The 21,860-nt window shown below is 43.0% G+C and overlaps 1 protein-coding gene across 4 annotated transcripts; it reads left to right on the top strand.

The window, feature by feature from the left end:
- Nucleotides 1-524: 524 nt before the first annotated feature.
- Nucleotides 525-20,285, top strand: LOC102937516 (cholesterol 24-hydroxylase). 4 transcript variants are annotated; one of them, XM_007064956.4, is made up of 15 exons: nucleotides 525-1,047; nucleotides 5,175-5,252; nucleotides 5,571-5,652; nucleotides 6,278-6,351; nucleotides 7,304-7,390; nucleotides 8,493-8,631; nucleotides 9,709-9,819; nucleotides 10,638-10,794; nucleotides 11,182-11,247; nucleotides 12,695-12,767; nucleotides 13,242-13,326; nucleotides 14,055-14,165; nucleotides 14,497-14,585; nucleotides 15,141-15,207; nucleotides 16,142-20,285. In XM_007064956.4, the coding sequence occupies exons 1-15, from the start codon at nucleotides 917-919 to the stop codon at nucleotides 16,301-16,303; spliced, it is 1,512 nt and encodes a 503-aa protein (XP_007065018.2). In that variant the 5' UTR covers nucleotides 525-916; the 3' UTR covers nucleotides 16,304-20,285. The 4 variants fall into 4 exon arrangements, with proteins under 4 accessions (XP_007065018.2, XP_027683115.2, XP_037756862.1 ...); XM_027827314.3 differs by having other exon boundaries at nucleotides 551-1,047; nucleotides 11,185-11,247; XM_037900934.2 differs by having other exon boundaries at nucleotides 639-1,047; nucleotides 11,182-11,256.
- The last annotated feature ends 1,575 nt before the right edge of the window (nucleotides 20,286-21,860 follow it).

A 21,860-nucleotide genomic window follows, 5' to 3' on the forward strand; every position in this document is an offset into this window, starting at 1 on the left:
TTTTAGTATTTGTGGTCCTAGGTGAGTTTACATTTATTTTTAAAGGCACATTATACTTTTCCCCTTTGAGCTTTGCTGTCCAAGATGTGGGAAATGAATGCCCAAAAAGTCAGCCAACATCATAACAACGAAATATCAGGTGACTGTTTCCTGGTTGCCAACTCTCAGGATTTATCACGAGTTGCACAGTACTGGGTGTTTTTTTCCCTTAACGCCCCAGCTCCCACAGTCTTGTGAATTGTGCAAAATCTCAGATGTTAATTAAAAAGAAAAAATACATTTCTCCTCTTATGCTTGCGATGAAGAGCTTGTAAACATGACCCGCGTGGGATCTCAGAGTTCACAAGTCAGAAGGCAAACACAAAGAACCATATATAGATATAGATATAGATATAGATAGATTTGTTTTAAAAAAATCTTGATTTTAGAAATTAAAGCTGTTTTAGGCCAAGCTGGTGATGGGGCGGAGGGGGTGTTACTCGTGATTTTTGAACCAGGTTATCTAAGGGGAGGAAAGTCCAGCGTTTCTTTATAACACACGAGTTTCACCTCCCTGTGTCCCTTCCGTGGAATTGGCCCTGTGCTGACAGCTCCCTTGGGTGATTATTAACTTTCTGGTTCCCCTCCGGCGAGAAGAGCAGCAAGGCTCCCGCGGGGGGACTTGGGCCGGGTTGGGTACAGGCTGTTACAGACTCCTTGGCTTTGCAGGGCCCAGCCCGGAGAGGCCGAAGAGCCGGGGCCGGACCTGGACGCTGCCGGGGCAGGCGCCGCAGGGCTGCCCTGTCTCTTTAAGCCCAGCCTTGCGGCGCCTTCTGCCTTCCCCCTGAAGGGCAGGGCCCCGGCAGGGAGTCGGAAACTCGCCCGGCCGAGCCGAGCGGAGAGGCGGGCGGGGCTGCCCAGCGATCTAGCCGCGGCTATGGAGGGGCTGGGGGCCCTGCTGCTGCTCCTCTTGCTCTCGCTTTGCCTCCTGGCCTTCGGAGTTTACTGCTGCTACGTGCGAGCCATCCACGCGAAGTACGATCACATCCCCGGCGCCCCGAGAGCGAGGTGAGCGGGAGGCCAGCAGCCAGCCCCCGGGGAGGGACAGGGGCTGGGGGGGGAGGCGAGGATCTTGCTGTTTCAGGCATCTCAATAGCACCCCCCCACCCCTTTTGCCACCCCAGTGCCTGGTCCCCTGAGGGTGGCAGGTTCTCCCTTTTCACCAGCCTGGGTGCATCGGGGCCCATCTGCTGCCCTGCTAATGCCAGCATGGCCCAAATAGGGGAGGGGGCTGCTCTCTCTCCAGGAGGGCTGCCTGTGACCTTGCTGGTATTGTGGAGCAGGCGTGCTGGCCTGACCCGCTTTGGGTGCAGAACTGGCTCCGGCACAGTCAGTGGGAGCTTTGCCATTGACATGAATGAGGTCAGGATTTCTCCTTTTATGCTGGGGGAGGTAAAAGCCTCTTTAGAGGCACTTTAAATCTTTTACCTGGAGGGTTTGGCTTTGCGTTGCATTTGTAGGATTTGGGCTCTGGCAATCCCGGGGAGGGGGTTGGGATCCATCTCCAGGCTAGCGCACCAGTTATGTTTGAAGCTCTGTTTCTGTCAGTACACTGTCTTTAAACTGACCCTGTTGGCCACAAACCCCCCCCACCCCCCCCGTGGTCATATCAGAATGTTTGGACCACATCAGCTGACAATAATTTCACCCGCTTCAGCATATTCTTTCCTTACAGCGTAGGCATTCTGGTTTGGCCAAAAAACAAGGGTCAACAGATATGAACAGTGGTGAAGAGACCTGAAGCACCAAAGTGGCTTTGCTGCAACAAGGAGAAACAGCTCATGTAGCGGTATTGAGGCTGCTTATTTCACCTTAGCTTTGGGCCTGTGTGCCCTAGTAAACTGGGGACATACCAGTCTGTGAGCAGACACAGTAATAGCATTCTGTTGCATAAGTAGCCACGCCAGGATATCAGGTTTGGTTGTGTAACTGCAGTTATCATGTCTTTCTATTCAGAGTCTACAAATTAATATTAGGGATATGCCAGCTCTAGTCCTGTTGGTAGTTAGATCAAAATGGCTTTCCAGGCCTGTGGCACCATGTAAGGTAAGTTTTGGGTTGTTTATTTGTCTGTTTCTCCTTAAGGATTTTTGGTTTGATTTTCAGCGATCAGCCCGGGTAGGATCCTTCAGCACAAGGCTTGTGATCTCCATATCCCTTTTTAATTTCCAGCATGGCTGTATTATGCACTCTATTGAGATTTGTGTGGCTCCTAGTATCAGCTTTATTTGGTCTTGATGCCCTCTTGTATACTTTAGAATAGAAATGATGGGTAAATGGTTTAAGGTGCTCTGAGCCTTCATTTATGAGCACTTTTAAATTAAAACATTCCGCTGAATAGGTGTGAAAGCGATCCTTGCATTGGGGTTTTGTTCCATTTTTCTCACTTGAATGGCTCACATCTTTGGTTATCCCGTCAAAGGCTTATTTCACATGAGGATTCTAAAGGGAAACATGGAAAAATAGATGTCTTTCCAAACGGACATTTTTTGGATAATTGTCACGTGCCCATACATCCCAACCTGAGCAAAGGTATTAGCGTGGTGCACAATAGGTGTCAGGAATCCAGGAGTTTAATGAGTGTTCTAGTCCCCTTGTAGTCCTTTGATCTGAATCTTTGTTCGTGTGATAAAGGAAACCATTTTTAAGAGCCCAGTCCTGTGAGATGCTGAACCCCCTCCCCCCACAGCTCCAATTGGAGTCAGGGATTTCTGGAAAGAATCCTCTGCACTCCAAGAATCACTGCAGAGCCCTGGAAAACAATGGACTTGAAATGACACAGGGGTGTGAAATGAGGCAGATGTGTGACTCAGGTATGCTGGTTTAGTCATTTAGGGCCACACAGTTCTCTCTGTGTTAATTAGCATGGCACACCGACAACCTCTAAAAAAATATGCCAGTGGCCTGTGTGAAGAATATATGGTCTGTATTATCTTAGGCCCTGATCCTGCAAACCCTTCTGCATATGCTTAACTTTATATGTAGAGTCCCACCAAGTGTCCCATTGATCAAAAAAGCATAAGTGGAAGAAAATATGGTGCTGTCCTTTCCATGGGAGGGTTCGTGGGGGTGGGGGTGGGGAAGTGATCTAGAGTAGGACCATTGGCATGTTCCGTCCCCATCAGCCAGCCACTGGGCCAGAGCATACATAGGGGAAGATTCAGACAGTGGCCTTGCCTATACTAGACCTTTCTCAAGCACCAGTGCCGCTCAAACAGCGGGAGCATGAGTGTAGACAGGCCATTTTTGCCACCAGTATTCCAACAGCTAGAACTGCTTTAAGCACAGCTGGACAATACTATCTATGGTAAGCTTTGCAGGGCTCTTATCACTGTGGTGAGCCCTTCACACGCTTTTAACATTGTTCTTCTCATACGAATTTTACCAATGGGGAGCTGAGACAGAGCAACAAAGTGACTTGTCTAAGGTGACACAGAATGTTTTTGACAGAGCAGGGAATTGAAACCAGCTGTCATAAGTACCGGGCTAGTGCACTAACCATTTGGCCATCTTTCCTCTGTCATAGTGAATTAAACCACTGGCAGCCAGTGTATACAAGCATTCCCACTATTGTTACCACCAGTGGCTCTGGCACTGGCGGGCTTGCATTGGTGGGAAATTTGAAGAAAAATATTTGTGGTGAGGACAACAACGACACTCAACAAATGAGACATGCACAAGGGGAGCCAGAGCTACAACCTTGCTCCTTTATGCTCAAAACACACAGGTTTCTGATACCTCAGCTAAAGGAGAATTTCTTTAGCTAACCGTTAGCAGCAGGGATCCTGTCCTTTTTGGGCCAGTTACTAGAAGGGAACTCCACTGACTCTCACACACAAAGGGTTAAAAGGGTTTGTTATAAATGGTTGGGTAATTTTGTTAAATGCTTGACATTTTTAAGTAACTAAAAGAATCTAGCATAAAGAAAGGGAACCTGTGTTTTTTTTTATCATAACTTGTTTACTTTAAAGAGAACAACAGTGCAGCTATCTGTGTCTCATTTGGAAAACTGATCCCCTTAAGCACAGCTTGTTGGCTTTTTGAGAAATTGGAGTAGGAAGCTGCTGAGCCAGATCCTACTTCAGATGTATACAGAGTCAGTGGGAATTCTCAACTCGCCTCTAAAGGAATTGACACATGGGTTTTAAATAAAGCTGATGCATTTGATGGATCAACGCCTTTTATTCGTTTATGTAATTTCCATATTAGCCAGTACTTTCCCTTCTAATTTTTCCTCTTTATTTCATAATTTGAACGAACCAGAACATGTAGACAGAGAGGGGCCAATTCTAATCATACTTACATCACTGTAACACCACTGACTGAGTTAGCATGGTGTAAAGAAGTTCAAAGTTGGGCCCACATTCTCTCTTCTGTACATACAATTGTATAACAACTACAGCATGGATTCAGGAATATTAGACTGAAGGCACTGGGTCCCTTTGTCACTGATGCCAAGACAGTTACCACCTGTAATCCCAAACATCTCAGATTCTTACACAGACAAAAGATTGTCTCATTTTACAGAACAGCAGAGTCTTTGTGCTCAGTCTCTGTTCACAGACCTTCCTACAGAATGCAGAGAACTCTGCAGAACAATTGAGGGAGTCTTGCCTTGTAAACATCAGGGAAGGGGGTGGCGGGGAATGTGTCTTTTAGGAGGGGCTATGGGTTGTGGGTGTGCTTTCTTAAAAGGAAAGAAAATACAAGCAATGCAGACAGCACATCAACGGAAACCAGAACAATGTGACTAAGTTCTACAAAAGCTTACAAGCCACATGAGATCAATGTGTCTAAAAATACACACTCATTAATATGATCTACTCTTGTCCTCAAATGAAGATTTAAAGCACATTTCAAAGGCAAATAAACATGATCGCCATTACTACAAATGGAGAAATTGATACGTAAGGTCTAACTTGTGTCAGTTCGCACAGCAAAGTTAATGGCAATGTTCCCTGCCTCAGGAAGACCTGCACGTTCTGGGAGCTGAACCAACACATTCTGCCAAGTCCCTTCCAGCCTTTAAATCTATCTCCCATATTTCATTCCGTCCATAGCCACTTGAGTCCTATGGACAGAGAGTAGTGTTTCAGCCTTAGGATTAGACTAAGATCTAGTTTTGTTTTCTCCAGCTTTTTACTGGGACACCTGCCAATCGTCTGGAGGATGCTAAAGAAAAATGAGCTGGCACTTGATCTCTTCTTACAATGGTAAGTTGTTATATCTCAATAACTTTTATTTTATTGGACCACACCGCCACCCAGTGTTACACAGGAGAAGGGGACATGCTGGCATCATTAACCCTGTATCGCAAATTGGGAAACTGAGGCACAAGGCGAGTAAGTGATTTGCTCAGGGTCACTCAGCAAGTCAGTGACGAAGTCAGGTCTTGCTGTAAGTGCTTTGCCTAGGTGTGACGATAGCAGTGCGCATTACACTGTGTTGTGTTCCTTTGAGGGTGTTTTCATTTCACACATGATTGATGTGTTATTTTGCACCATAATTCTACTCCTTCCTTTCTGTTGTAGGGCAGAGGAGTATGGCCCCATTGTGCGTTTTAATACTTTTCACAGAGTCTGGCTAATGGTTCTAAGTCCAGAAGGAGTAAAGGTACTGTGTAAATCATCTGACTGGTATCATCCTATCCATCCACCCAGCCATCTGTCCTCCTATAAAATGAAAGGGTGTTGTGCAGTGTTTGGAGTATGAGGTTAGGAGCCAGAGGTTCTAGTTCTTGCTGTACCATTTGACTTATACTGTTGCCTTGATTTAAGCCACTTGTGATATCGCTTTACAGGATAGTGGATGCCCGCAGCCCTTACTGCAGTCAATGGGAGCTGCAGGTGCTCAACACTTCCAAAAACTAGTCCACTAACTGCTAGATGCCTCAGTTTCCCCTTCTGAATCATAGGAATAATAGTGATGTGAGATTTGAGCAACTTTTGTAAGGCAGTTTCAGATCCTGGGAGGAAAGGTGTTCTAGGGCTAGGCCTGCAGAGAAGCCTTAAATTCCGTAAGTGTACAAATGAGGGAGCCAAACCATCTAAAATAACTCTGGCAGACAAATGTGTTCCTTCCTAATAGTTCATGGGGCAAGTTTGTGTGATTCGTGGAGCCTGTTGCCTGTGGACTTTTGATAAAACAAAGGAAGTATTGAATGCTCGAATGGCTCTTTACGGTCTACTTGGGAAACGAATTGCACTTTATATTTGCTGACTGTGGGATTTCATTTTAGGAGTTCCTGATGATACCACAGTACCCGAAGGATAGAATAACATATGGCAAACTCTCTGCTCTATTTGGCGTGAGGTAGGCCAACTCCAATCAAAAGCATTGTGTGCTTAAAACAAATTTAGAAATGAATAAAACGGGAGGAAGGTGTGCAATTTGCTTTGATCGATTCTGGATTTGACTTTAAATTGGGTTCCGTGGCTAAACTCCAGTCACAACTGGGCACAAGGCACCCATTATATTAACTTGATGAGACTCAAACAGAATCAAGTGTCTTCCTAGTGGAACAATGGAGAGTACGCATGAAAAAATGGGTGTTTATCATACACACTATAAGGAGAGTGATCACTTAAGATGAGCTATTACCAGCAGGAGAGCGGGGGAGAGGGAGGAAGAAAACCTTTTGTAGTGAACGTCTGAGGAACGGTGGGGGGGGAGAATAAACATGGGGAAATATATGTATGATAAACACCCATTTTTTCATGTTGTGTGTGTATATAAATCTCCTCACTGTATTTTCCACTGAATGCATCCGATGAAGTGAGCTGTAGCTCACGAAAGCTTATGCTCAAATAAATTGGTTAGTCTCTAAGGTGCCACAAGTACTCCTTTTCTTTTTGCGAATACAGACTAACACGGCTGCTACTCTGAAACCTGAAACATATAATGTGGAACTTCAGATATGATTATTTATGATTTTGCACGTGGTAGTATCTAGGACCCTCCAGTCATGGATCAAGGTCCAGTTGTGCTAGGCACTGTACAAACCCAGCTGTCTTTTAAAGTCATTTCCTCCTTCAGTGGCATGAGTGGAATAATATGCTTGGACCAACTTGGTGCTTCCTGAGAAAAGAACATATTATAATTGGAAATTACAATATATTTCCCTAATATAAAACCGAGTAGGCTAATGAGAGCTCAGGCAGATGCGGAAAGGCTGCTATACATGTGGCTTGAAAGAATTGAAAACTTCATATCAAATCCCTTGCCAGAAACTTTTTCTTTTCCTTAATCCTCATCTTTTTGTTAGATTTTTAGGGAATGGTTTAGTGACTGATCTTAACCATGATCACTGGTACAAGCAACGGAGAATTATGGATCCAGCTTTCAGCCGAACGTAAGGCAAATCTATATCTGAGATTAGCTCCCTATTGTCTCCAGAGGGGCGTTATTAAAATGTGTCAGGTATTTCTCCCCCTTCCCCAATTATTTTCAATTTAGAAGTAACTGCAGTCATTCAGTGGATAGTTCTCATTTTATCCAAAGTTTAATGCATTGTTCTCATGGCAACCATAACTTGGCCGTATTGTATGTACAGTAAATAGAGACTAATTTGGTTCTCCCACTTACATCCATATACACCCAATGACAATAGTAGCAGCAGCAGGTTTTGCAGAGCTATCTATCTAGACACCTAGTGATGACACCATATGTCCTATCTGAGCGCCTCTCAAGGATCTAAAGAGTGACTTCAAATACCACTTGTCTCCTTTGCTTCCAGTCTTTAGGAGAAACATCTTTATTATTGTGTAGGGTTTTTGTTTAGTTTTCCTCATGTGTGTGTACTTAAAGGCATTGGCACCGACTCCGTGGGTGCTCTGGGGCTCAGGCACCCACGGAAAAGAAATAGTGGGTGCTTAGCACCCACCAGCCACAGCTGTTTGGCAGCTGGCGGGAGGTGTATGGGGGAGGGTGGAGAGCAATAGGTGGGCAGGGGCCTTGAGAGGTGGCAGAGCAGGGTGGGAAGAGGCAGAGTAGGGGCGGGGCCTCAGAGCGGAGCAAGGGTGGAGCACCCCAGGAAAAACAAAATTCAGCGCCTATGCTCAGAGGGAAAGGTAAGCTAAGTCTAGGCATTATGTTTCATTTCAGGTCTGATCCAAAGCCCACTGAAGTCAGTGGGAGTCTTTCCATTGACCTCAGTGGGCTTTGAATCAAGTCCTTTGCTCTGAGAGTGATTCATTCCGTCGTTATTCTTATCTCTGGCAGGATTGAATTCCACAGAAGTAGTGCAAGCAGAATTTAGCTCGTTCTATTGTGCTTAAGCAAGTCATTATACCAGGTGTTTTCTTTAATTTGGAAAAATGTATGTAACTAGTTTAGGGTTTAAAATATCATTTGAAAAATTTTTATTCTCTAAATTTTCCTTTGTAAAATAAGCGAAGATAATTTTTCTCTGAACAAAGATGCCCCTTCACTAATATTTTTTTTTAATTGTCCAGCTACCTGATTGGTTTGATGGAAACCTTTAATGAAAAAGCAGAGGAGCTGATGGAGAAGCTAGAGGAAAAAGCAGATGGAAAAACTGAAGTGGACATCATGAGCATGATGAGCCGAGTGACTCTGGATGTTCTTGCAAAGGTACAGACTGTCTGATGTCCTTTTTTCACTGTAAGTGACAGAACAGTTGTAGTGCAGATACCTAGACCAAAATCAAGGGGCTGTAGCTATGAAACAGAAAACTTTCCCCTGAATGCCAGTCTAATTCAGGGTGAGAGTGTACCACCCCTACACAGGTAGAATAGTAGCGTACTCCATAACTAGACCCACTGACATCAGTATGAAGTAAGATAACTACTCACGGAATAAGTTACCACTCAACCTGCCCAAGGGTGGCAGAATCTGATCTGCAGTAAGGGACGGAGGGGAAACATTTTCAAAAGTGTTTTAAGTCCCACTTTAGAAGCCCCTAAGTGACTTATGTGCTTTGGAAATAGGACTTTGGCATGTTTTGAAAATTTTGCTCAGGGGCTGTTACCCTCAGGCTGTGTGTACTGTGCAATTGGAGGTGTGATTTGCACCTCATGTAGCCATACCAGTGCTAGCTTTCATCTAGCTAGCACGCTAAAAGTAGCAGGAATTCAGTGTGGACTAGCAGCATGAGTGCATACCCAGAGTCCCAGATGGGCTGGTACAGCCCATGCTGAAGCCTACGTTGCCATTTTTGGTGTACTAACTTTCGTGTACCCAAGCTGCAGATCACGCCTGCAGTGTAGACATAGCCTGAGAGAGCTCTCCAGGTCTGTGTCTTCTCCCTCTCCTCCAATCTCAAAGGAACATGTCAGTGTTTAATTCATATGTGTGTATAGTGTTTCATGGCCATTATGCATCAACAAAAACTTGCCATGGCTGCACCCTCTCTGCAGGAGCCAGCACGAGGTTGGTAGAAGGGAGCAGTAAATGACTACCCCCATTGGGTAAGTAGTGTGACACAGAGCGGTGTCTCTGAGCCTCTCTCTCTCTCCCCCAGGGGCTGCTTCTGGGCTTTAGATACCACCCTTTGCTCAGGGCTGTGTCTAAAGGTAGAATGTAACCCTTAGGTACTAGCATGATATAGGAACAGGGCATGGGTCTATTCATGTGTTTTTTTAATTACAGATGCAATAAGCAGAAGGATTTAATCAGCAAATAGCTGCCTCTTTCTCTCAATATCCTCAGGTGGCCTTTGGCATAGAATTAAACACGCTGCAGGATGATCAGACACCTTTCCCACATGCCGTGTCCATGGTCATGAAAGGAATGAACGAGATACGTGTCCCATTTGTGCAGGTCCGTACACATCTCACTTAAGTTAATGCTCTCTTCAGAGTGAAGCTGTAGTCACTGCATGCATATTGACTGGTGAGCATAGTGGGCTGGGGTTGTGTGTTTTGGCCCTTTCGCAATAGAAAAAGGATCAACAGATTGAAATGGTTCCTGTGTCTTTCCTTTCCTCTCTCTTTGAAATAAAATTTCAGTAGCAATTTAAGAAACTCAAGCACTGAACAAAATATTTTCTTTCTCTCTCTCTCTCTCTCTCTCTCTGAATAGAAACATAAATGTATCTGAAAAAAGGATCATGGTCTTTACTAGAGCTGGTTAGAAAAATGGTTTTCTTCCTGTGAACGTGTTTTTTTTTAAGCAAAAATTCGTATACCAAAACTTTTCAACTGAAAACCGAAATATTTTGATTTGAAAATGCTGCCACAGTGTCTCATGGGAGTTGTAGTTCAGATGCCTTGTGCTCCCATTCGCCTCTATAGGTCAGACACCCTGGTTAGACTACATCTCCCATGATGCAGGAGAGGGTACATTTTGATACTTCCTGGGAGTCCTTGGCCGTGGCGCATGAGGCAGCTGAACTGAATTACAGCTGCTGTGAGGTGCTACGGCAGCATATCCGAACTGAAATATTTCAGTTTTCAAGCATTTGGTCTTTCAACACAAAAATCTAATTTTTCCATGGAGAGCAAATATTTTTTAGCAAAAAATTTCATTTAATCAAACCCAGTTTTTTATTTAAAACAGTTTTGACCAGCCCTAGTCTCTACACCTCTTTGGTTTATTCTGCAAAGCTAGTAAAATGACCAAGTGCATTTTATATTCAGTACATTCCAGGAAAACAAAAATTGATAAAGGAGATCCGGGAAAGTGTGAGACTGCTGCGCCGTGTAGGAAAGGAATGCATTGAGCGGAGGCGAGAGGCAATCCAGAATGGGGAGGAAGTCCCACAAGATATTCTTACACAGATCCTGAAAGGGGATGGTAGGAAACTCAACTTTCTCTGATTTCATTATTCTGTGAGTTGTTTTGCAGGGTTAAACAGTGGATCCAAACACACCCAAAATTTGGGGATTCACTTCTGGATCTGAACTTTGAATTACAGACCTTTCTAACATGTTCAGGAATGTTTCTTTCAAGCTGAAGATCCAAACAAGGGTTTGTTCACAAGTGGGACCTTGTCCTGGAGATTTTGCCCCTTTCTGAGTTTAACATATACCTCTTTTTACATTTGGAATCAGAACTTGGGTTCCAGGTCACCACTGAGCCTCCCCCACCCTTCTAGCCCCCCTCCATCCCACCCCCATTGTCCCGAAAATGTTGTTAAAGGGGCAAAGTGAACTTTTATAACTACTTTGTTTCCTATCCCAGCAGCTCAGGAGGAGACGAGAGATGATGAAACTATTCTGGATAACTTTGTCACTTTCTTCATTGCTGGTTTGTATGGTAGTTACTTTATTACTCTGACACATAATGTGGGAAGCTATTGAAAAGAGTACACATTCCCAGGGGGTCTACCATGAGAGTTACTAAGGGCTTGATTCTCTCTCTGACACAGGTGTAGGTCAGGGGTAACTCCATTGCAAGTTATAGTGGTGTAAAACCAGTTTGAGTGAGATCTGGAGTGAGAAATAAGAAAATGACGTTTAACCCTCCACTCATCAGATAAACATAAGCCAAGACTATCTGGACCAGTGGCTCCCAAACTGTGGTCCACAGAGCAGCACTTGATGGTGGTCTGCAAAGAGCTGGTTAGTCTCATGATGCTGTCTCCTCCCCTAGATCTCATTGAAAGTAGCTAAAAGACATTAAGGGAAATGTGGTCTAAATGTAATTCCTATAAAGTGGGGGCACAGTGTGTTTGAAAAAAATGTACTTGAAGAATAGTTATCAATGGTTTTCTATCAAACTGGGAGGACACATCTAATGGGGTCCTTCAGGGGTCTGTTCTTCATCCAAAACTAGTCAATATTTTCATTAATGACTTGGATAATGGAGTGGAGAGTGTGCTTATAAAATTATGAATGATGCCAAGCTGGGGGGTATTGCTAGCACTTTGGAGGACAGGATTAGAATTCAAAAAGACCTTGACAAATTGGTCTGGAATCAACCAGATGCAAATCAATAAAGACAAGTGCAAAATTACTACACATAGGAAGGCAAAATCAAATGCACAAACACACAACGGGGAGTAACTGGCTAGGAAGTAGTACTGCTGAAAATGGCTCTGGGGCTTCTAGTCGATCACAAATTAAATGTGAGACAACAATGTTATAAGGCTAATATCATTCTGGGATGTAATAATAGGAGTGCCTTATGTAAGACACGGAAGGTAATTGTTCTGCTGTACTCATCACGGATGTGGCGTAGTGTGTCCAGTTCTGGGCACCATACTTCTGGAAAGATATGGACAAATTGAAGAGTCCAGAGAAGAGCAACAAATATGGTAAAAGGTTTGGAAAACCTGAACTATGGGGAAGATTTAAAACCTGGTATGTGTATTCTTGAGAGAAAAGATTGAGGGGGGACCTGATACTCTTCAGAAATGTTAAGGACTGTTTTAAAGAAGATCGAGATCCGTTCTTCTCTGTATCCACTGAAAGTAGGACAAGAAATAATAGGCTTGATCTGCAGTTTAATCTGTTTGTGGTTTTTATTGTTGAAGGCCTCTTATATGCATATCTCAACATTTATATGATTTCATTCATTTATTGCCTAGCACAGTATTAAAATTAAGCATTTGGGGCTTTTTTTTTTTTTTTTTTTTAAGAGGCCTCAATCTGGCCTCTGGTTTTGTGGTCACAGTTGCATTGGTGCCATTAATTTTGTATAGAATAGTAATTTTTTCAGTGTTGCTTTTTAAATAGATTCTCAATATTTTTAGGTCATGAGACAACTTCTAATCAGTTATCATTTACAATAATGGAACTGGGACGGCAACCTGAAATATTAGAAAGGTATGTACACTCCATGCTTAGTTTGCCAGGACAGCTCTCTGACTCTTGTGCCCCATAATAATTATAAGGACTATTAAATAACCAGTATTTATTCATAATAAATCCTAACCTGTGTTCCAAAATAAATAATATTTAATGCAATTCACACTGTAAAATAAAAAACATGGAACTGAGATTTTTCAATTCTATTTAAGTAATTTATTTAGAAGCCTTTATACAAAGCTGGTCTTGTCTGCAGATGGAATTTATCACATTTGATTGTATTATGCTTTATGAATACTGCCGTGGTACTGATCCTGGAATATTTGCTCAGGCAGTCGGCCTTTGGAATCAATAGGTATTTTGTCTGAGGGAGGAAGGCAAGGTCGGGCTCAATATTAGGACAGTTTAAAAAAAAAAAAAAAAAGAGCGTTCACCTGGCCTAGCAGGAAATGGATGTCGGTAACTACAGCTTCTCCTTCATTATACCTCTAGACTTCATGCTGAAGTGGATGAGGTTATTGGAGCCAAGAGGGACATTGACTATGAAGATCTTGGGAAGCTGGAGTACTTGTCACAGGTACAGTAGGAGAATGAGGCCAAAGGGCAGTTGGCGTTGTTTTGCAGCACTTTTGCCATGTCATAGCACAGCCATTAGGGGACTCTGAACTGGTTTAGTTTTATACAATCAAAAGCAGCGATCAATTCTGACAGTGTTTGTCCTAGCTATTCTGAGCTTTCAGGGTAGCATAACCTTGGGAGAAAAGATGTTCTTGGGTTTTCACTCTGAAATCACACAAAAATCCTTGCCTGCTTCGTTTAATTATTATCGGAGCATAGAACTAGGTTTCTCACTCACTATGTTTCAAGTGAATCTCTGCCATTATTTTGACAACATGGGTTTGTAGTCTGGAACTCCACCCCAGAGAGTCTGACTTGGGGTGACTGACCTGGTTTCAGAGCCTGAGCACCAACCTGAGTGGTAATAGACTTTATACTGCTATTTTTAGCACTGTGGTGTTAAGCCCCACAAGCCCAAGGCAGTTGACCTGGGCTCTTCGTCTAGCTGCTGTGGAGTTTTTTTTCCACAGTGTTCTCCTTACACACAAGGCAGTAAGAAGGGCAGAAGTATATGTATTTAGCTGTCCTGCCTTTCTAGCCATCAACTTCTCTAGCTACAGCCGTACTTATATTGTTCACCCTCCAGATCAATGACCTGATTGGAAAGACTATGGGGGAAGAATTGACATCATCTCTCTTCTCCCCATGTTGTAATAATTAACTCTTTGTTACTCTGTGCTGACACAGGTTCTCAAAGAATCCCTCCGATTATACCCTCCTGTTTCAGGGACCATACGTTGGACAGGAAAGGAAAATATCATTGAAGGCATCAGAATTCCAGCAAACACTACTCTCTTTGTGAGTTTGATGGCTGCATTGAAAACGTATCAGGTTATAGGTCCACACACAATGGAGTTAGACACTGCAGAGCCAGAATTCCCTGTTGCATAGTTCATTGACTTCAGGGGAGTTACGGCAGCAGAGAATTGGGCACTGAAGACCAAAAGAGTAAGGTGTGAATGGGGCTTTTGGACCCAGTTTGTGGCAGTATGTCAGATCCAGTGATGGGGAGGGTGATGCAAAGTGTTTAGTTAGAGACAAACACAATTATTTTTGTCCTTGTGAGCCATCAGAGGGGCTTTAGCAGTGTGCATCTCATAAATAATGCAAACACACATTTTATTGGCAGTTCAGCACATATGTCATGGGAAGACTGGAAAAGTTTTTCAAGGACCCACTGACCTTTAATCCTGACCGATTTAGCAAAGATGCACCAAAGTGAGTATATTTTACTACCATGTTACCAAAACGTACTGAGTAACCATTATGGTAAGAGCTTTAACAGGGAAAATATGTTTATTATTGTAGCTTTATGCTCAGATGCAAATCCAAGCATTATTATTATTAATAATAATAATTTTGTGTTTTATACAGCAGGTTTTTATCTGCGGTTCTCAAAGCACTTTACAAAGGAGGGTATTATTATTATTATTTATTATTAACATTTAGACTGGAGTGGCACCCACAGGCCAAATCAGATTGGGGCCCATTGCATTGGGCACTGTCCAAATATATAATGAATGACCGTCCCTGCCCCCAAGAGTTTACAGTGTCATTTCCCCCATATAACAGGAAATGGGCACAAAGACGTATGATGCTGTTCTGCTGTTAGGTTAAGAAGATGGTGCCTTAATGAGTCAGAGGTGTAAAGAAGTTATTGCTAAGCAATTAAAATTACAGTTGTGATGAAATATTTGACTTATAAACCAGCATCTCTCATCCCAGTGCAGCCATCAGAATAAATGTTGTAAAAAAATTTTTTTTTCCTCATAGGCCATATTTTACCTATTTTCCATTTTCTTTGGGACCCCGTTCCTGTATTGGACAGATATTTTCACAGGTACGCAGGCCTCTGAAGTTTTGGTGTATCCCACCTTTTTCATAGATTCCAAGGCTGGAAGGGACCATTGTGATCTTCTAGTCTTACCTCCTGTATAGCACAGACCATAGAACTTCCCCAGAATAATTCCTGGTCAGTGATGGAGAACCCCCACAACCCTTGGTAAATTGTTCTAATGGTTAATCACGTTCACCATTACAAATTTATGCCTTATTTCCAATCTGAATTTGTCTAGCTTCAACTTCCAGCCATGGGATCGTGTCAGACCTTTCTCTAATAGTTTGAAGAGCTCATTATTAAATATTTGTTCCCCGTGCAGTCAGATCACCCATTAAACTTCTCTTTGTTAAGCTAACAAATTTTAACTGTTGCTTCATTGGTACATGCTGTGCCATGTTGCTGAAGCAATAGGCAATCAGACAGGCCCAAAGGCATAGAGGCAAAGCTACTGACCTGGCCTCTTCTCCTTAGAGCTGGGCTCCCCAAGGCTGTCCTGATGCACATTTGTGGACAGTGCAGGGAAGCTGGCCTTCCTGTTTGTTCCCTGCTCTGTAGCTCTTGTGTGGAATCTTCTGTTTTTCCAGTCTCCCATGCTGCAAATGGGGCTCATCTAAATGCAGTTATACCTGCGCTGGCAATCCTCTTATTAAAGTGGATTGATCCGTACCCTCATCTCCAAGTAAGACCTAGAACTTACATTACAGACACAAAGATATGTCTGTTGGTTTATCTCCAATTCAGGAACACTGCAGGTGACTGAGGAACACCCCTCACAGGGGAAGCTCTTTCCCTAATGGAGTTACAATAATACCGTAGCTTGTATCGTTTTAAATCTCTGTATTTTACAGAATTGCCCAGTGTCTTCAATTTAAATCTCTTCAGCCAAAGCAATATTTGCATCTGCTGATTTCGAGTTTTCTTTTCTCCTTAACAGATGGAGGCTAAAGTGGTGATGGCAAAACTGCTTCAGAGGTTTGAATTTCAGCTGGTGCCAGGGCAGAGCTTTACAATTATGGATACAGGAACCTTTAGACCAAAAGACGGCGTAGTGTGCATATTGAAACCACGGATCATTACAAAAGGGTCCCAAAAATAACGGGAGTGGGGAGCAATGGAGTCAAATGGTGGTGGAGTTTCCCCACGGATTTTAGAGATTTTTGCAATCACTTTTGAGGGGTGCTATTTAGAAAATGTTGTTAGCCCACCCCGTAATTACTGTGGAGAAGTTTAGGAGTTTCAGTGTGGATGTTTATTTGAATCTTGTTGATCTGGAAGCTTTGCAAAAAGCAGACTTTTAATCCGGTACTGCTTGGTTCTCATCAGACTTGGAAAAACCACAAGAATATCATCTCTCGCTCTGCTACATATGATGACAAACAAACCTAAAGCCAAATCCTGGTCCAGATTTTTCACTGATTTCAGTGGAACCATTGGGCATAAGTTCAGAAGCACATGAGCACTTAAACAATGAATCAAACACTTGGTTGAATTGTACAGCAGTTTTGGTTTGAGTTTGGGGGTAAAAGCTTGAGTTCATTCTTATTGCACCCAAATCATTTCCCCCACCCATGCTGTAAACTGCAATAGTGCATGTTATCTTTGCTGTGAATATGATTCAGCATATGAAAACTAATGGCAGGGGAGGGGATCAGAAGCTACATCTATTGTCTATCCTAGACCTGTGCAAATACTGGATTTTCTGGTTCATTGGCAATTCCAAAATACCGGTAGATTAAAATAATTGTTTCAGAATGAGCAAAAAATGAATTTTTTACAAAAAATTTTTGGCAACTCAAAAAAGTAAAAAAAAAAAAAAAAAAATTAGATTTAACAAAATGTTTTGATTTCAAGCTTTTTTTATGTTTTTAATAGTTTGGTTTTTAATAAAATGAAGGTAAATTTCTAAATGAAAAGTTTTGAACCAAAACATTGAAACGTTTCGTTTTGAAAATTTCAATGAAGCATTTCAGTTTTTTGTGAACTTTCTTTCTTTTTAGGGTTTTTTTCAGCCAAAGTAATTGGACAAAACTGCCATGAATTCGTAAAACATTTTGGTATTGCTCACTTGGCATTTTTGCCAAAAAATGTGCCCATATCTAGTCTTTCCTCCTTTCTTGTCTGTCTCTCACTCTCTTTCACACTGTCCTTCTCTCCAATCCCAGTCCATGTTGCTCAGTGAACACACAGTGGAAGCAAAAGTTGTGCTGTGTCTTAGCATTACCCTGTACTACTTCTACAGCTGACATTAGCTAGATTGTAATATGACAGTGCTCCATGCCTGACAAAGCACTCAGCTGGATTAGCTTCCAAATGGCCGATCTCAATTAAAGGAAGAACTACTTGGGAAAACGCTACTGTTTAGAAATAGATGGTAATTAATAGATGATGGGGAACATGACCCTGTCTTGGATAAAAGGGAGTTCAGGATAATTGGAGCTGAACTGTGTTCTTTATCTCTTCCAATTAAGATGGGCAGAAGACAAGCTGTGATGTGGTACAGTATCCATCTGTTCCTGTAGGGCCAGATTGTAATGCCGCTTACCCTGAGTTCCCATTTACTTCAGTGGGACAGCTCATGGGCTAAGGTACTATTCAGCATAAATAAGGGCATGATAATCTGGTCTATCGCATTGATGCTATCACTCCGACAGCATTACTGTCTTCGGTAATGTCCTAAGGTACACATGCAGTCAGGTATAAGGCCCTGCAGTTGCGCTTGCTCAGTCACCTGCCAGCCAAATGAGCACAGCTGGGATGCATCCACTAGACCACCTGATGGATTGCCCCACCTGGTTGGCTGAGGAAGCTAGCAGGCTTGCTCTTCAGCCCAACGGCAGCAATTCACTGGCTGCTCAATGCATGTGCCTGTGGTTATGCTCTGTTTCTGTGCTCAGGTTGCTCCAAGCCCTGCTTTTGCATTGCTCCTCCCTGACAAATAAAGGGACTCTATCTTTCTCTCCAAGTATGTTGCTAGAGGTTAATATGGGACCGTGCCAGATGCCTTTTTTCTTAAAGGCCAGCTGGGGACATTGCAGAGGTCTGGATGCCCTATCGGATGAGGGCTGTTGTGATAATTGGTCCTACAAAGATACCCTAATTGTGACCTCAACTGTGAAAAGTGAATAACAGTTCATAGAAGTGATGCAATAGCCAATAATGTTGACGGGAAAAGGTGAAAAAGATGGAATTAGTCCAGACAAAAAGGCCTAGTAATATACTCCAAGAACTGCGTTAAGATCATGCCTGATAAACAAGAACAGTGTGAGACTGGAAGTCAATGAACCAAAATTGGTGTGTTGGAAATTAGGCCTAATTTGTGGACAAAATATGAGGGGGTGGGCGATTCCGCCTACTGATCCTCAAAAAGAGACTTTGAGTGGGAAAGGCTACTGGGCTGCTGGCTGACTGAAAGACAAGAGAAGGAACAAGCTTCTCTTCACAGTTGCCACCTCAACCATCTCCAGGGCCTTGAACTTTCTCTCTCTAATCCTGAAAGATGTCTTGAGCAGACTGAGCCAGAGAGAGTGAACCAGTTGACATCACCAGTTTCGGCTAAATCCCATATGCCACCTAAGAGGTGAGACTTTGACTGACGAATATACACGTTTGTGTGTTTCTTCCCCATCTTCAACAACAGCTCCAGCCGAATGCAACTAACTTCTTCTCTCCCCCCGCCAAAGGACAATTTTTACCATCTTTGTTACCATCAAAGACTGTGGTTTTTAACCTTTTTTCTTTTGCAGACCCCTAAAAAATTTCAAATGAGGGTGCAGACTAGTTTGGAAATCTTCGACATAGTATGCAGACCCACCAGGGATCTACAGACCACAGGTTGAAAACTCACTGTTTTATGGAACAACAACCTTTCATGGACCCCTTAGACATAGTTTGTGGACCCCAGATTGAAACCACTGATCTACGAGACTGTCAAACAAGGGAGGGAGTTCCTTTGAAAAGGAAACAAGGGATGTTATTAAAATGAAAGCCTTACTTAATATTTTTCAAATGATTTAACTGTTCTTCCTCCTTTTCTGTATCTTTAATTAAAGACTAAAATTATGTTCAATGATGATGTGTTTTCCATGGTACTTGTAGTCCATAGGGCTAGCCTATTAGGTTGCTATATTATATATCCTGTCTTTATTGGCTGGTTTGATTATATTATTATGGCTTATATTTTTGTACTGGATAATTTTTGTAAACATTACATCATTATATTTGGCTATAATGCAGGAACCTGGATCCTGTATTATTAACTAGAGCAAATTTGCATGAGTGTTTGTAACCTGTGGCATAGATAAATGGCCTACTGGTTATCCTTTTAGACTTTGGGAAACTGAATGTGTTTACCAATTCTGGGACATACTAATAACCACAAGGTACACCACAAGAACATGGAAGTAACGGTTCAGGCCAAAGGTAATGATGTCAGATAATGGGCATTAATATGTATGAGTATGGTAGAATAAGTGTACCCTAAGATTAGGGGGGTGAGGAAATGTGATTTGGGCATGGAAGATTGGGCACTGACATGAATATTCAGGATAGTGCCAAGACTCTATAAGAGGGCAAACCACCATATGGAAATTATTCTTCTAGATCTTTAGTTCCCCTTTGTTTAGTTACCAGCTTATTTTTTGCAGTAAAACTTAGTTACTCAACACTGACTCTGCTCTCCGCCATCTTGGCATTGAGGAACTTGGACCATCGGACTCATCTAGCATGCCAGAGGTGAGGCTGGTCCTGTGTCTCTTATCACCAGGTCCACAAGAAGGGTGTTAATATGCTAGTTTAATTAGCATTTGTGAGGAATGTTACCATGGGTACTATTAGAACGGTATTATTTCTTTTTAATTCTGAGGTCTGGAGCTTTAATGACTTTTTCCTTTAATAAAAATCTCTGCTTTGTTCTCAGCATGAGTGTGCTTGCCACTCACCCTGCCACTCACCCTGAGGGTCCTTACAAAATATTGAACTCTCTGCGTTGAATTTTGTAGCCTGATTTCAGGACAAGAACCTGATTATCTTCTGTTCAGATCATTGGTGTGCCTGTAATAAATCATCCCTTTAAAAATCAAGTTAGCATATTAAGCAGGTTGAAGTTTCTGTATACCAAACCTTGTCCAACACTCTTTAATGTTGGACATTTTCAGGGTCACATTGACACCTTTGGCTCTTTGGGCCTATATATTCCATCTAAATTAATAGCACAGGGGTCTGTCGCTAAGAACCTGTTGAAGTGTCGGAAAGCCTCGGAGGTAGAGGAGTTATGGGACCATCAAGGAGCCCATGGAAGGAGCTGATAGAGCTGTGGATACCTTGCCAAACAACAGCACAAACTAGGGTGACCAGATGTCCCAATTTTATAGGGACTGTCCCGATTGTTGCCTCTTTTTCTCGCATAGGCACCTATTACCCCCAACCTCCTGTCCCGATTTTTGACACTTGCAATCTGGTCAGCCTAGCGTAAACATTTCTGGAGTATGAGCTGTCCTTACAACCATGATAAACCCCAGAGGCTGCTAGTCCCGAGCTGGTTAGCACCTACCCAATTTTTCACACAAGGAGGACTTGTGGCACCTTAGAGACTAACAAATGTATTTAAGCATAAGCTTTCGTGAGCTACAGCTCACTGATGAAGTGAGCTGTAGCTCACGAAAGCTTATGCCTAAATAAATTTGTTAGTCTCTAAGGTGCCACAAGTCCTCCTTTTCTTTTTATCTCTGGATTGTGCCAGATCAGTGCTCATTACCCATTGCTTCCATCAGGTGGCAGGCTTTCATTTCCAACTGTCAAATCCAGGTCAGCCCTGCAGGCCTGACAGTTTCTTAGGAGCCAACACCACAGGGGAGAGTAGATGCTTCCCAGGCTGGAGGCTGGCGGATTGATGTTGTGCCAAATCTCTGCAGCATTCTTCTGTCAGTCCTGTTTCTCTTGGGTTGCAGGGGGCCTCCATCCCTCTGAGAAAAGCCATGTTGGATCAAGCAGGGGCTTGAACAAGCTGCTGCATGGGGCCTTTTGTGCTAGTTGAAGCCCTGAAGCATGAGATTTGTTTCTAGTCTTTGCCCTAATACAGAGCTGCAGATATTAAAAGTAATGTGTGTGCAGTGTAGAGCTTCCTGTTCTCTCCATGGCCTAGGGAGGAGGTTTTGTGTGTCACTGGCCCGGAAGGCAGGGTAGCAGGATGGAGCAAGGGGGTCAGTGTAAATCATGGGGATAGTGCCTTGAGCATGTTGTGTGCTTACACCACACAAATCCCAGCCATCCTTGCCCCAGAGACCTCCCAGACTGAATAACGCTGAGAGAAAAGGAGAACATTCTCCTCTCTCTCTGTTGTGTGACAGCAAACCCCACTCACAGCACAGTGGGATGTGTTGGTCTTTGCTGATGGGCTCCAAATCTCTCTTGCTCGCTCATTCCTTCCTCTCTCTCTCTCTCTCTCTCTGTGGATGGACTGTGGCTGCTTGTGCACTGTTAGACCTATGGGCAGAGATAACATTGTTAGAACAAGAATGCTAAACTCCTCTGGGGTAGGGACAGTCCTTTCCTCATTCTGACATCAGTGACAGGAGAGTCAGCAATGGAAAGCTGCTGCCACCCCAATGGTATATCCCAGTACTGCCTTCACAATGGTAGCACCCTCTTAGAATTGC

The sequence above is a fragment of the Chelonia mydas genome, chromosome 6, assembly GCF_015237465.2.
Source record: "Chelonia mydas isolate rCheMyd1 chromosome 6, rCheMyd1.pri.v2, whole genome shotgun sequence".
Classification (NCBI taxonomy): Eukaryota; Metazoa; Chordata; order Testudines; family Cheloniidae; genus Chelonia; species Chelonia mydas.